Source organism: Aquarana catesbeiana, linkage group LG02, assembly GCF_042186555.1.
Source record: "Aquarana catesbeiana isolate 2022-GZ linkage group LG02, ASM4218655v1, whole genome shotgun sequence".
In the NCBI taxonomy this organism is placed as follows: domain Eukaryota; kingdom Metazoa; phylum Chordata; class Amphibia; order Anura; family Ranidae; genus Aquarana; species Aquarana catesbeiana.
The window spans coordinates 52506954-52522895 of record NC_133325.1 but is presented as its reverse complement, the minus strand read 5'-3'; the positions used below and the strand labels follow the sequence as shown (position 1 = coordinate 52522895).

Below are 15942 nucleotides of genomic sequence, written 5' to 3'. Positions count from 1 at the left end.
CATCATTGGTATCAGTGGGAGGTATTGTGCCCTCTCATTAGTATCAGTAGGGGGAATAGTGCCCCGTCATTGGTATCAGTGGAAGTAAAAGAACTCCATCAATGGTATTAGGGGGAGGTATAGTGCCCCATAATTGGTATCAGTGGGTGGTATAGTGCCCTATCATTGGAATCGGTGGGAGGAATAGTGCCTCATCATTGGTGTCAGTGGTAGCAAGTATGCCCCACTGTTGGTGTCAGTGGGAGGAATAGTGGCTTGTATCAGGGGGAAGAATAGTGCCCCAAGGTCCACATAACGACTAGCAAAGGGCTGCATGCGGCCCACAGACCCCAGTTTGGAAACTATTGTTCTAAAGGGAGGCTGTCACTGCAGATTTTTTCACCAGAACACAAAAAGTAACCAGCTGAATATAATAAATCCACTGGCCGATAAAAAAAAAAAAAAAAAAAGTAATTACTGGCCACTTTTACTCTTTAATGTGCACTTTAAAAGTGGGCAGAAATGAAAATGTATTAATTGAGCAGAGCGACTCAGAGTTCTTTATGGAGATCCTCCATGTCAATGGTGGTATTGCTCATAAATAGAGGAGGAAAATAAAAAATGGACATCAAGCGTTCCCCCTGCCGCAGTCTGTGCTACCTAATTGCTGCTGATACATGCCCACTGCAATTTGTCAGCACATGGGCTTTATAGGGGATTGTGGGAAGGTTTGGTTACCAGAGCCTAAAATTAGCCAGCCGTCCAAGTGGCTGCTTATCTGTAAGTAAATATTTTCATGTCATGTGGTGAATACAATTTGTAGAGCCGGTGTGCAGATGTGAGTTGGCTTACAAACGTACAATTTTTCCATCTTCGCCGAGCCAAGGTCCCGATCGTCTAAGCAGATGTGCTGCACATGAAATAACAAAGTCCTGTGGTTTTAAAGGTGGGGGGGGGGGGGGGGAGACAGTCATGAGCCGCAAAAAATGATGTTGCAAAATTATCCTTTTAGGATGGGCTTGTAAAGCAAAAGGCAAAAAAGTAAAACCAAAAGTTTAGGCTTTTTATTCTGAATGTTGGGTATCCAAAATGACGTGCTCACCACGCGTGTTAATAACTGAGCTGCTGTAAGGAATACAATGTAAGACAAAAAGAAACACAAGTCACGACAAGTGTCTGATGCAAATTCCGGCCAATAGCATGAGAGGACGGGGGTGAAAACTTTTGTTTCGGGGAATGGGCTCTGTTCATTCTGTAGTTATCTTTGCTATTGCTACATTGCATTGCAGGAAAAAAGTAAAAAAAAATATCTTTGGTTTGGTTGTCAAAATGTAAGTACAGTATATCCAGGGGGCAGGCACCCATGTACCGCATATAAGTCCAAAAAGAAAAGATGTGGGATCGAAACTCTTGCTTTTAATTTTGTGGGCCCATGTTGGACATCCACACTTTTTTTTCTCAAGTTCACAAGTTTATCTGTGCCTCTTCCTTTCTTTTTGGATTTATATGCAGTACATGGGAGCCTGCCCAATGGATTAAGTTACAGTTTTAGAATATTTTCTAATATTTCATAGCTTATCTTTAATCATTGTCTTGTTTAATGCAGGATGGAAAAGACTTCAAAAGAGGTACCAGAATTGGAACCTATCAATCTCGAAAACTCCTTCCAGGAGCTGAGAATGGTGAGACAACAGACATGGCCTTGTGGCGGGACATGCCATGCCAGGGAGATCCTACAGAGTCTAAACATTTACAGACAATGTGGAATTTTTACAGATGTGGTTCTCCAAATAGAAGACCAGACATTTCCCTGCCATCGAGGCGTCCTGTCAGCCAACAGTTCTTATTTCAGAGCCATGTTTGGAGGAAGCCTCAAGGAGAGCAATCTCAGTGTTATCAACATTCAGAAAATATCATCAAGAATTATGGGCTTCTTGTTGGACTTCATGTATGGTGGGAACCCAACGATACAAGAAGACAATGTGGAAGACCTCTTGCAGGCCTCAGATCTGCTCCACATCTCTAGTTTAAAAGATGAGTGTGTAAAATTTTTGGACAGCCAACTGGACCCTTCTAACTGTGTTGGCATAATGAAGTTTGCTGACTTGTTCTCAATCACTTCCCTCTCTGAGAAAAGCAAAAAACTGGTGCTGGAAGGTTTCGAGGAGGTCTCTTGTCACGAGGAGTTTCTGCAGCTGACCAAAGAGGAATTGATTGAGTACTTGTCCAACGAGGACCTGGTGGTGAGCAAAGAGGAAATTGTCTTCGAAGCTGTCATGAGGTGGGTCAAAGAAAATAAAACCACCGGAACTAAAGCTTTGAAGGATCTTCTGGAACATGTGAGACTGCCATTGCTGGACCCTGCTTATTTCATGGAGAAGGTGGAAACAGAAAAGACCATCCAGGGCTGTCCAGAGTGCTTCTCTTTGTTGCACGAGGCTCGGATGTTCCACATCCTTGGGAATCCAGTCAACTCTTTCAGAGCAAGGCCAAGAAGGTACAGAAATATAGAACTTTGCTTTTTGACATTTTTTTCAACCTGTCTTCGGGTTACCTTAACCCAGGGATCCTCAAACTATGGCCCTCCAGCTGTTGTGGAACTACACATCCCATGAGAGGCATTGTAAAACTCTGATATTCAAAGACATGACTAGGCATGATGGGAATTGTAGTTCCTGAACAACTGGAGGGCCGTAGTTTGAAGACCCCTGCCTTAACCCAAACTAGGCTCTGTTGATGTAAGTGTTTTTGAGGCTCCCTCAACATTATTGTCACTTCCATTTACAGGGAGCCCTAAAATACTCTATGGTAACTGGGCTTTCACCACCAGCTCTGTATTATGAAGCTGGTGGCTGGCACTAACTTTACCTAAAGGCACTGCTGGTTACAAGGATATACATACCACTGCACATGCTGCAGAGGAGCGCTGTGCTTAGGAATTAGAGCTCCTGTGGTTTTAAGGAGTAGCTTGTGCGTAGTCTAATGTCATTGCTGAACAGATAGCACAAAACTACAAAATCCTTTGGTAACTGTGTCCATGACTGTCCAGTATGGATGAGTGATTTCACTGCGAAATTACCAAGAATAAACTTTCAATTGTTCAGATTGCAAAATTTGCATAAAAAAAATAACTATATATTTTCATTTTATTTAGAGGGTGTTTTTCTTGGGAAGGTGGCGGTGGAAGTTGCATTTTTATTTCCTTTTTTGTGCATTTGCTTGTTACCTTTTTCCACCTATGTTTTTTTTTGCAAATACAAAACAAACACTATTAAGGGTAATAATGCCGCGTACACACGACCGGTTTTGCTGTCGGAATAAACTCCGAAGGTTTCTTCGACGGAATTCCATTCGAGCGGTCTTGCCTACACACGGTCAACCCAAAGTCCAACCAAAGTCCGACCGTCAAGAACGCGGTGACGTACAACACTTACGACGGGACTAGAAAAAGGAAGTTCAATATCCAGTAGCCAATAGCTTCCGTCTCGTACTTGCTTCAGAGCATGCGTCGTTTTTGTTCCGTCGGAACAGCTTACAGACGAGCGGTTTTCCCAATAGGAATTGGTTGCGTCGGAAATATTTAGAACATGTTCCATTTCTAGGTCCGTCAGAATTTTCAGAAAAAAAAAAGTCCGATGAGGCCTACACGTGATCGGAATAGACGATGAAAAGCTTCCGTCTGACTTTTTCTGTCGGACATTCTGCTCGTGTGTACGCAGCTTAAGGCACACAAACAGGTCTACGGTAGTTAAAGTGGTGTTCCGGCCGAAATGATACTTTTTAAATAAAAATACCCCTATAATACACAAGCTTAATGTATTCTAGTAAAGTTAGTCTGTAAACTAAGGTCTGTTTTGTTAGTTAGTTTATAGCAGTAGTTTGTTATTTTATAAACACAGCAGGCAGTGGCCATCTTAAGTGTGGGCATCTGAAGCCAGACTGTACTTCTTCCTGGATCTCATCCTGGCAGATCTCGCACATGCTCAGTGCAGCACAAGCAGTGTAATAGATTTCAGGTCAGGTTTCCATAGCAACCACAGTGTCAGAGGAAGTTGCTGTCCCTTCCCAGAAGGCATTGCAAACAGGAAATGATGCGATGGGCCGCGGCCAGGGAGGAGGAAGTGAAAAATGAATACAGCAGATATACAGTAGGTGCTGAGAAAAAAAAAAAAAATATATCCAATTTGTTTACAGCGCACAGTTTAGTGAGGGATGCTGAGGAGTTGTAAAAGTGGGTTGAACTCCACATTAAGAGGAGCTTATGTAAACCCCAGAAGCCATTTAAAGTCCATTTTACACCTAAAAGTCACCAAAAACCATATTAATTTCTCATTCCCCATTGACTTCAGTGCATTTCACCAAACGATAAAATGTTGCTGAAATTTTTTAATTTTCATCAAAATCATAGGGGAAATGAAAAAGCTCAATTTTGCTCATCCCTAGTGTTTAGTCACTGAACAATGTGCAAATAATAAAGGAGCAATATAAGTTTACTCTTTCTTTCTTGCAGATTTGCAGACTTGTCGGAAGCCATCGTCATTATTGGCGGTTGTGATAAAAAGGGACTTTTAAAATTGCCTTTTACTGAATGTTACTATCCAAGGAGCGGGCAGTGGAAACTTCTTGCCAGCATGCCAGGATATACCAAGTCTGAGTTTGCTGCCTGTACATTAAAGAATAATATATACATCTCAGGTAAGTGCTTATTCTCATTTTTCATATGCAAAATTTTGAATTTCCCATCATATTGGTCACTAATCTCAGCAGGGACACAGACATCAATAATAACCTAACAGGGGCCGTCCGTAACCCTTCTTCATCATAGGTGTAGAATAAGAAAAACTGTTGTTCCAAATCATGTGATCTCCATCATTGTCCTTCTTCAGGTGGACATATTAACAGCAGTGATGTTTGGATGTTTAACACTCAGCTCAATGCATGGATCAGAATTGCCTCATTAGCAAAGGGCCGATGGAGGCACAAAATGGCCATTCTGAATGGAGAGGTAGGTCATTTAAAATTTTTTTTTTTTTAGATAGTAAGAACTCCACCATGCAGAGGGGAGGAAGCACAAGGCATTGACTATGATAACCTCACCTCCCCCATTCACCACAGACATGGACTACTAACAATTAGCAAATTTAGCATTACTATTTCCTTGAAATCTCTGCGAGGGCCCATTCGTGTTAGTAAACCCAGGTCCCTGCATTCACTATATCTGGTCTCCCACAGTACACCGAACATAGAAATGCAATTATTTTAGTAAATTTAAACTGCTAAATACCTTTTCTCATCAACAGTATATACAGTGCCTTGAAAAAGTATTCACACCCCTTGAAATGTTCCACATTTTGTCATGTTATAACCAAAAACGTAAATTTATTTTATTGGGATTTTATGTGATAGACCAACACAAAGTGGCACATAATTGTGAAGTGAAAGGAAAATGATAAATGGTTTTTAACATTTTTTACAAATAAATATGTGAAAAGTGTGGGGTACATTTGTATTCAGCCCCCCCCCGGAGTCAATACTTTGTAGAACCTCCTTTCACTGCAATTACGGCTGCAAGTCTTTTTGGGGATGTCTCTACCAGCTTTGCACATCTAGATGGGGACATTTTTGCCCATTCAAAATAGCTCAAGCTCTGTCAGATTGGATGGAGAGCGTCTGTGAACAGCAATTATCAAGTCTTGCCACAGATTCTCAATTGAATTTAGGTCTGGACTTTGACTGGGTCATTCTAATACATAAATATGCTTTGATCTAAACCATTTCATTTTAGCTCTGGCTGTATGTTTAGGGTCGTTGTCCTGCTGGAAGGTGATTGAACCTTCGACTCGGTCCCAAGTCTTTTGCAGACTCAAAGAAGTTTTCTTCTAATGCACTGTACACACGATCGGACATTCCGACAACAAAATCCATGTTTTTTTTTCAGACGGATGTTGACTCAAACTTGTCTTGCATACACACGGTCACACAAATCTTGACGGAAATTCCAATCTCCAAGAACACAGTGACATACAACGCGTACGACGAGCCGATAAAAATGAAGTTCAATAGCCAGTGCGACTCTTCTGCTTGATTCCGAGCATGCGTGGAACTTTGTGCGTCGGAAGTGTTTACACACGATTAGAATTTATGACAACGGATTTTGTTGTCGGAAAATTTGACATCCAGATCTCAAATTTTGTTTGTCGGAAATTCCGACGGAAAATCTCTGATGGAGCCTACACACAGTCGGAATTTCCGACAACAAGCTCCCATCGAACATTTCCCGTCGGAAAATCCGACCGTGTGTACGTGGCATAAGATTGCCCTGTATTTGGCTCCATCCATCTTTCAAGCTTCCCTGTCCCTGCTGAAGAAAAGCATCCCCACAACATGATGCTGCCACCACCATGTTTCACGGTGGGGATGGTGTGTTCAGGGTGATGTGCAGAGTTAGTTTTCTGCCACACATAGCGTTTTGCTTGTAGGCCAAAAAGTTTAGATTTATGGAGTACAGGACTAATAGTTGTCCTGTGGACAGATTCTCCCACCTGAGCTGTGGATCTCTGCAGCTCCTCCAGAGTTACCATGGGCCTCTTGGCTGCTTCTCTGATTAATGTTCTCCTTGCCCGACCTATCAGTTTAGGTGGACGGCCATGTCTTGGTAGGTTTGCAGTTGTGCCATACTCTTTCCATTTTCAGATCATGGATTGAACAGTGCTCCGTGAGATGTTCAAAGCTTGGGATATTTTTTATAACCTAACTCTGCTTTAAACTTCTCCACAATTTTATCCCTGACCTGCCTGGTGTGTTCTTTGGCAATAAGAGGTCAGAAAGGGACTGTACAAGAGTCAGTAGGGCCGTGTACAGGGGGTCATCAGGGCAGAGGACAGGGAGTCAGCAAGGGCATCAGGGTATACAGGGTATTTTCCTGATACTGTTTGTTCCTTAAGGTTCTCTAACAAACCTCTGAGGGCTTCACAGAACAGCTGTATTTATACTGAGATTAAATTACACACAGGTGGACTCTATTTACTAATTAGGTGATTTTTGAAGGCAATTGGTTCCACTAGATTTTAGTTAGGGGTATCAGAGTAAAGGGGGCTGAATACAAATGCACACCACACTTTTCAGATATTTATATGTAAAAAGAGTTTGAAAACCATTTATCATTTTCCTTTACTTCACAATTATGTGCCACTTTGTGTTGTCACAAAAAATCCCAATAAAATACATTTACTATTTTATTTGTAACATGACAAAATGTGGAAAATTTCAAGGGGTATGAATACTTTTTCAAGGCACTGTATAAACTGATTTTACTGTTGTGGGTTTAGTAACACTTTAAGCATTCTATTGTCATGTGTTTTTACGCACGTCATGGCATATGGTTAACGTGCCATAGCAGATAACAAAATGTGCATGACCCTTCCTTAACCTCTTACCGCCCACATAATGTGCGGCAGAAAAGATTGTGGGCTTTAACGCCCACATGTCGCACTTATACACATATCTATGGGCGGCTGATTACTGTGCACTGCCAGCACAGAGGATTGATTGGGAACCGGTTCCCGATCATGTGACCACTGTGACAGCCAATCACAATGGTCAAATGATAAGGCAGACCTTACTCTCCCCCAGGCATAATAGCCCAGTTAAAGGGTTGCCAGGGCAAGCAGGAAGGGGTTATTAACTCAATGCACCACAAGGCATGGTATATGGAAGTATTCGGCTTGCAGTTGCGGTGCACCCCTATTGAACTCAATGGAGGCATTTGACAGGATGTGCTATCTGTCAAACTCTGCACCCCAAGTTGTTGCAATTTGGGTGGGCGGCCAGGGGTTTAGAGGCCAGTTTTTACTGCCCTCTCATGTCTGAAAGTGCCCTTAAAGAAAACACGGGGAAAATGTATGCAGCCTAGACGAATGCTTGTGACATTCGTTCAACATATGTTTTATAAATAGACCCCCTGGTATCGTCATGTTGATGTAGATCACCCAAGACAGATATGGTAAGAAAAAAACAATGAGAAGGGGATAAAAAAAAAATAATATATATATATATATATAAAGTTAGTATTATAAAAGAAAAGAAAACCTCCACAGCAAATAGCAAATATCCACTTTTCTGTCCCTTTCCCTCTCCAATTATCATCTTTCTTGCACAGGCAGGGGTAGAGGACATCTCTAGAGATTAAAATGCAGATACAGTTTTCAGTGTGTAGAAATAGGCACTTTTTAAAGCTGTCATTTAGATAACAGGAAACTTGACATAGAGCAGCATAGAAGCACTTCTAGAGAGACAAAAAATGTATATTTAGCAATTGCTTTTATATCCTGGTGGTCTTTCTAAATGTGTTGATTGTCCAAAAGGACAAATATATTTTCTATGTGTAATAAAAAGCAATGAAGTTTTGAGAAAAATCCTGGACAGCCGCACTTTTTTCACCTTTATTGAATAAAAATCAACAAAAATACATGCCACAGCAGAACATGCAGGAAACTGATGCGTTTCACACTACAACCAGTGCTTAATCTTAAGCACTGGTTGTAGTGTGAAACGCGTAAGTTTCCTGCACGTTCTGCTGTGGCATGTATTTTTGTTGATTTTTATTCAATAAAGGCGAAAATTATTTTGAGTGCGGCTGTCCAGGATTTTTCTCAAAACTTCATTGCTATAAGCATTGCCGGCACCTGTGGCTTCCAGCCTAGAGGAGAGGTCTGTTCCTGATTGACCTTCCTAGAGCGGTGATATTTATCTATCTGTAATAAAAAGCAAACAATTTATGTATCCCACTTTCATTACCTAGATCTATGCTGCTGGTGGCTTTGATGGAACAAAAAGGTTGTCTACGGTTGAACGCTACAACATGTTCACCAACAACTGGATCCCAGGAACTCCAATGTTGGAAGCTGTGAGCTCCGCAGCGGCGGTGACCTGCATGAACAAGCTCTATATCATTGGAGGAGCAGTAGAGGATTATGGGAACACAAACAAGGTACGAAGATTAGTACAAAGGCCACCAGGTTCACCGCTCCATGCGTGAGCAAATTGGTTGACAATGTCCAAGTGAAACCATTTTTATATGGACTTGGATAGTAAGCTCTCATGCATCAATAAGTTCGATCCTCTCCAACATGACAGGTATTCCCATTGGAAGAAATTCCCTCAGCTCTTGTTCTGAGGACAGTTGTAAAATGTTGGATTTCATGTCACTCTTGGTCCCAAACATTGGTCACCAGGACAAACCTTCATTCATTGCACATGTTTTCCAAGCGAATGCTTTAACCACTTGCCGACCAGCCGCTGCAGTTTCACTGCGGCAGAATGGAACGGCTGGGCGAAGCGACGTTATGTTACGTCGCTTCACCCTGTGGCTACTAGGGGCGCGTGCGCGCCCGCTGCATGTCCCCCGAGCCGATGTGAGTGCCCGGCGGTCACGAACACCGCTCCCTCGATCGCCGCTGAGACACGGAGAACCGGGATCTGTGTGGTGTAAACACACAGTTTCCGGCTCTCTGAGGGGAGAAGAGACAGATCATGTGTTCATACAGAGTATGAACAGCGATCTATCCCTTCCCCTACACGGTCCCCTCCCCCTTTCAGTTAGAAACACAAACAGGGAACACAATTAATCCCTTGATCGCCCCCTAGTGTTAACCCCTTCACCGAGAGTGACATTTATACAGTAATCAATGCATTTTTATAACACTGATCGCTGTATAAATGCCAATGGTCCCAAAAATGTGTCACAATTGTCCGATGTGTCCGCCATAATGTCGCAGTCCCGATAAATATCGCAGATCACCGCCATTACTAGTAAAAAAAAAAAAAAAAATTAATATTAAAAATGCCATAAAACTATCCCCTATTTTGTAGACGCTATACCTTTTGCGCAAACCAATCAATATACGCTTATTTCGATTTTTTTTTTACCAAAAATATGTAGAAGAATACATATCGGCCTAAACTGAGGAAAAAAATGTTTTTTTTATATATATATTTTTGGGGGATATTTATTATAGCAAAATGTAAAAAATATTGTGTTTTTTTCAAAATGGTCGCTCTTTTTTTGTTTATAGCGCAAAAAAATAAAAACAGCAGAGATGATCAAATACCACCAAAAGAAAGCTCTATTTGTGGGGAAAAAAGGACATCAATTTTGTTTGGGTGCAACGTCGCACGACCGCGCAATTGTCAGTTAAAGCGACGCCGTGCCGAATCGCAAAAAGTGCTCTGGTCAGGAAGGAGGTAAAATCTTCCGGAGCTGAAGCAGTTAAACATTATCTCCAGATCAACAGCATGTAGGAATTTACAAAAAAAAAGTAGTCAGATCCTTGTAATATATACTTGAAACTTCTTCTATAACCAAGTTGAACTTTTATTTCTTTCCAGGTCCAGTGCTATGATCCGGAAGAAGACAAGTGGACTTACAAGTCTCCATCGCCCTTTTCCCAGAGGTGTATCAGTGCAGTTGAGTTGGATGGAATGATTTACGTTGTTGGGGGTCTGTTGAGCACAATATTCAGATACAACCCAAAAACAGATGAATGGAGTGATGCCGCTTCTCTGCCCGGCCCTCTGGTGAGTGTACCATCTGTCATATATTTAATAAATAATTTCAGGCATCAGTATGTTATACATACGTAGGTCTGCACAAGGGGGTCTGCCTGGCAATACCCTAATCACCCTGCTGCCCAGGCCCCTCATGCCCTCCTGTGCTGCCGGCTTCCCTCCTCTCCCTCGCTTCAGAATGGAAAGAGTGGGAAGGGACCGGTAAACATGTCATTTACTTGCACCTTCCTTTTCTGAATGAACACAGTGAGTGACCGTTACCAATCACTTATTGAGTCCATTCATCAATGTAGCATAGTATTTACTATGCTTCAGTTTGTGATTGAACAGGAAGATGCTCAGCACAGAGCACTTTCCATTCGTTCGCTGTCCAGTGCAGCTCAAAAGTGAGACATCAGGGGTTTGCTTGGACCCCTGCTATTTCACCAAAGACCCCTAACAGGACTCCAAAAAAAATTGTAAAAAAATAAAATAATAAAAAAAAACATTGTAAAAATAATAAAAAATAAATAACATTGTAAAGGAGTAATAAAAAAAAACAGAATAATTTGAAATTTAAAATTTTAGGGGCTTTTCCTTCACTTCCTGTCCAAAAAACAGTAATCACTGAAACAGGAACTGAATAGAAATCTCTGTGGTGTAGACACACAAAGCAATAAAAACACTTATTTTAATAGAGGGGAGAAAGGTTAGAGCCCCTATCAGATTTTCATTGTCCCCAACAAGTAACAGTGGTCACTGGGACAGGAAGTGAGGGGTCCCTAAACTAAAGGAAGGCCGAAGGAAATTCGGTCAAGTAGACATTGTACTAGCAACTGCCATATTTTTAGTCTTACCCCGGCTTTCCTGTTACAGTGGTTGTGTAGGTTTTTTATTTATTTATTTTTTTTATAATATTTTTTTATATTTTATATATTTAATATGAATGCACAGTTCATTAGGGACCCAGGGTACTCAGTAATCAGTACTTAGTAAAGTCCCGTACACAAACGATGAAAATCCGCCTGAATCAGTCGTTACAGTAGAAACCGGCCAACTTTTGCGTGCAGCTGCCCCACGACCGGCTTCTGTCGAAGGAGCATGCTTGAAAGCCAGCAGCCGATCAGTGCTTGCAGCCAATGGCGGCCCCCACAGCGGGGAAGATCGTTATTCTAATATCGTTTGTATTGGTACAGTGATCTGTTTTTTTTTTTTTTTGTTCAGCCCGCTGGGTTGAACTAAAAAAAAAAAACCTTATAATGTGTACCAGGCTTAACAGACCTGGTCAGACACGCCTTCCTATCTTCCTCTGCAATAGGATAATTTCAATGAGGGGCGTGGCTGTTACTCAGCTCTGCAAACACAGAGCACTGCAGTAGGAGGGCAGGAGGCAAACGATTTCCCCTTAGAAAAAAAGGTATTTGAAAGCATTTGTAAGCAAAAAATCAAACGTGTTTTAATTTCTGTAATTCATATAAAAATCCTCATTTGTAGGAGAGCTGTGGAGTGACCAGTTGCGGTGGAAACATTTACATCCTGGGAGGACGGGATGAAAATGGAGAAGGAACTGAAAAAGCTTTTGTGTATGACCCGAAATCGGGACAAGTTAACGCGGAACCCCCTCTACAACGCTGTACCAGCTATCATGGCTGCGTTACCATCTTACACAGGCCAGAAGCATAACGTGCTCTCTAAGAGCCTCACCCCCTGCCAAAAAACTCAGTGACCTCTGGTTTACGGACTTACCAAAACTGTAAATTTTATTTTCATTGATAGTCAATGTTTCATAAGCGGATAGGTGCATCTATTTTGGTATGTACTCATGTGCAGATTATAGACAGGTGTTTCATGTACACCTTTTTGTCGTACTATTATTTTATATAGAAATTATTTGTGATGTGCAGTATTGTCTATTGCATGGGAGGATGGGCATTTATTAAAACCAGAAAATTGTGCAGTCCAGTGGCAAAAAAAATGGAGTGAGCAACTGTACTATGACAATGAAGAGGCTGCAACAGGCTGAATCTACTCTTGTATATTTCAATTGTTTTTATTTGAAGAAAACTAAATATGAATACAGAAAAGGACATTGCATCAAAATATATGACATTGAAACATGGGCATAATTAAACCAACCTAGAGATTGGCATGTGTATTGATAGCAAAAATAGTTATCTTGGGTACTAACTTGGATAAAACTATCATATTGGCTATAGTAAATGCAAAACTGGTTCAATTATTAAAATACATAATATCCCCCCTTGTGGGAGTTATAACCAGATTCCCAGTTGGCTCATCACAACTATATGAGAACCTGCCCAAGTTACCCGATTACATGTCCTAATGAATATCTTTCTGAAAAAGACAGGTATCCCAGCAATGAGGACGAGGGGAGGGAGAGAGTAGGAGGAGAGACCGAATATAGGAATAAAGAAAAGAAGAGAAGTTTATAATAGAACCAGATTAGACGTTAGGCATCAGGGTTTCTCACGGAGTAGACAATAGCATAGAGCAGTGATGGAGAACCTTGGCACCCCAGATGTTTTAGAACTACATTTCCCATGATGCTCCACCACACTGCAGAGTGCATGAGCATCATTTGAAATGTAGTTCCAAAACATCTAGGGTGCCACGGTTCTCCATCACTGGCATAGAGGATTACGGGGGCTGGTTAATGTATACGCCCCACTTTTCCCACACAGCTTCAAATGTCTTGGAGGTGTCTAGGAGGATGCTGACCACCTTCTCTTGCACCATTATCCTTGAAATCTTTTGTTTGGCTCCTGCAAATGACACCGTCGTTTTAGTTCCATGCTCTAGCTAAGGTCATCTTGGCCCCTACTAATATGAAGTGAGTGAATTTTAGAAGATGCTTTGAGCATCCAATTGACTGGCTGTTCAGCAAGTCAATCTCTGGAGTTTTAGGGATTTGAATCCACCATTTTTACTGGCCAGGAGAGTCATTTCAACACCAGGAGTGAATATTGAGTATATTTGAATTCTGAAACTTTTTTATTGCTTTTTGTTCAAGTGCCTAAAAAAAAGACAACCACAGAATGAACAAGCTGCATGTAATCTGATCCTAAAGCAACTTGTGGGTAATCAGTTCTTTTCATACATTTTAATGACCCCCTGGAGCCTGATAATGATAGCTAAATGGCCATCTTGAAGGGCATGACACCAGCGACTGATGCATTTGGAGATATGTGTGATTAACCGCTTCCCGACCAACCGCCGCAGTTATACTGCAGCAGGTTGGCTCCCCTGCGCGAGCCGTCGTAGCTATACGACGGCTCGCGGGGTCAGGATAGCAGGCGTGCGTGCGCCCGCTGCATGGCTGGGGGACGATGCTCGTGGCCAACGGTCGCAATGACCGCCGGCCAGGAGCGATCGTGACCAGGAGACATAGAACAGCGGCGAGTGTGTGTAAACACACACTTTCCTGTTCTGTTCTGACAGGAGTGACATATCGTGTGATCCTATTAGCTAGGAACCGCGATCCGTCACTTCCTCCAGTCAGTCCCCTCCCCCTTCAGTTAGAATCACCTCCCAGGGAACGCAGTTAACCCCTCGAGCGCCCCTAGTGTTAACCCCTTCACTGCCAGTGGCATTTTTACAGTAATCAATGCAATTTTATAGCACTGATCGCTGTACTAATGCCAATGGTCCCAAAAATGTGTCAAAATTGTCCGATGTGTCCGCCATAATGTCGCAGTCACGATAAAAATCGCAGATCGCTGCCATTACTAGTAAAAAAAAAAGTAATAATAAAAATGCTATAAATCTATCCCCTATTTTGTAGACGCTATAACTTTTGTGCAAACCAATCAATATACGCTTATTGCGATTTATTTTTACCAAAAATATGTAGAAGAATACATATCGGCCTAAACTGAGGAAAACATTTTTTTTTATATATTTTTGGGGGATATTTATTACAGCAAAAAGTTAAAAAAAATGCGTTTTTTAAAAAATTGTCATGGTTTTTTGTTTATAGCGCAAAAAATAAAAACCGCAGAGGCGATCAAATACCACAAAAAGAAAGCTATATTTGTGGGAAAAAAGGACGCCAATTTTGTTTGGGTACAACGTCACACGACCGCAGAATTGTCAGTTAAAGCGACGCAGTGCCGTATAGCAAAAAGTGCTCTGGTCAGGAAGGGGGTAAAATCTTCCGGAGCTGAAGTGGTTAAAGAACACAACCCCCATTCAATAAGAAAGGAAAAGAGGCAGAATCACTCTAATCCTGTTCAATAAAACTACTGTGATTGTCTAAGTAAATCAATAAGGTAGTGATGAGCAGAATGGTGACTTAGTGGATAGCATGTATGCCTTGCAGCACTGGAATCCTAATTCCCTACCAATAAATTGCCAGCATGGAGTTTGCATGTTTTCCATATGCATTTGTATGTTTCCTCCCACACTATAAATACATGCTGGTAGGTACATTGGCTCCTGTTTAAACTGGCCATAGTAGACTCCTTGGGAGCAGGGAATGTACAGTATGTAAAGTGCTGTGCAAATCGCCAGCATTACATACATGTTTGTAATAAATAAAATCATTTATGGCCGGCACCAACAATAAAAACAGAAAAGAAAACGGGAAGGGATAGCAGAGCGGTTCCATCTAGAGTAGTGGAGTTTTGATGGCGTTGCTTTTAAAGGACTGTTCTGCTAAGTACACTTCGGGGTCTATGTATAAAAAAAAATGGTTGGGATGAATGCCAACAAGCATTCGCCAAGCTCTTGCGAATTCTGGCCATATTTTGCTTAATGTGTTGACTCCCTATGATTCCTAGTCCCCAATATACATGCTTTTCTGGAATACCTTAATCAGGAGAAAATACAATATTATGGTCATTCGATGGAGTCGATCATCATAGGAATTCAGTGTACTAAGCAAAATAAAATTTGCGAGGGCTAAGCGAATGCTTGTGATATTTGTCCAATGAATTTGTATACATAGACGCCATAAGTTGGACTATTTTCCAAGGATGCTTTTTCTCCTGATATGCAGTGGTTTTTATAAATGCCCTTCTAACATGTTCATCCTTATAGGCACTTAGAACATTACAGTCTTTAATTTAATGTGTTTGTATTATATTATGACTTTATAATGTGTATTATTTTCTAATGTATTTGTAGAACACTTCTTAACTGTGTGCTTTTTGGATCGATGTGCCATATTTTCTACTTTTCGACACCATGGCTGGACTATGGAGTGTAAACCTTTGTGTTGTCTATTTGTATGTTACATTGTTCTCTGCGCAGCCACAGAACTGTGCAGAGAACTGTGTTGTGCCAATCGTAACCTAAAAATTGGAAATAAAAGATAGAAATAAGTGTTCTTTCTCATTGATTAATCCACGTAGACAGGAAAATGTAAATACCAGATCCTTCTTCAAAAAAGTTGCGCAT

The 15942-nt window shown here is 41.3% G+C and overlaps 1 protein-coding gene across 1 annotated transcript in view; it reads left to right on the top strand.

Moving 5' to 3' along the window:
• The window catches only part of LOC141126867 (kelch-like protein 35), a 29163-nt gene extending 13297 nt beyond the window's left edge, over window positions 1-15866 (top strand). The window contains exons 2-7 of the mRNA XM_073612884.1: window positions 1586-2476; window positions 4490-4674; window positions 4866-4984; window positions 8780-8968; window positions 10366-10554; window positions 12019-15866. Coding sequence (XP_073468985.1) covers window positions 1586-2476; window positions 4490-4674; window positions 4866-4984; window positions 8780-8968; window positions 10366-10554; window positions 12019-12207 — 1762 coding nt within the window. The 3' untranslated portion in view covers window positions 12208-15866. The remainder of the gene's footprint in view (window positions 1-1585; window positions 2477-4489; window positions 4675-4865; window positions 4985-8779; window positions 8969-10365; window positions 10555-12018) is intronic.
• Window positions 15867-15942: the final 76 nt, after the last annotated feature.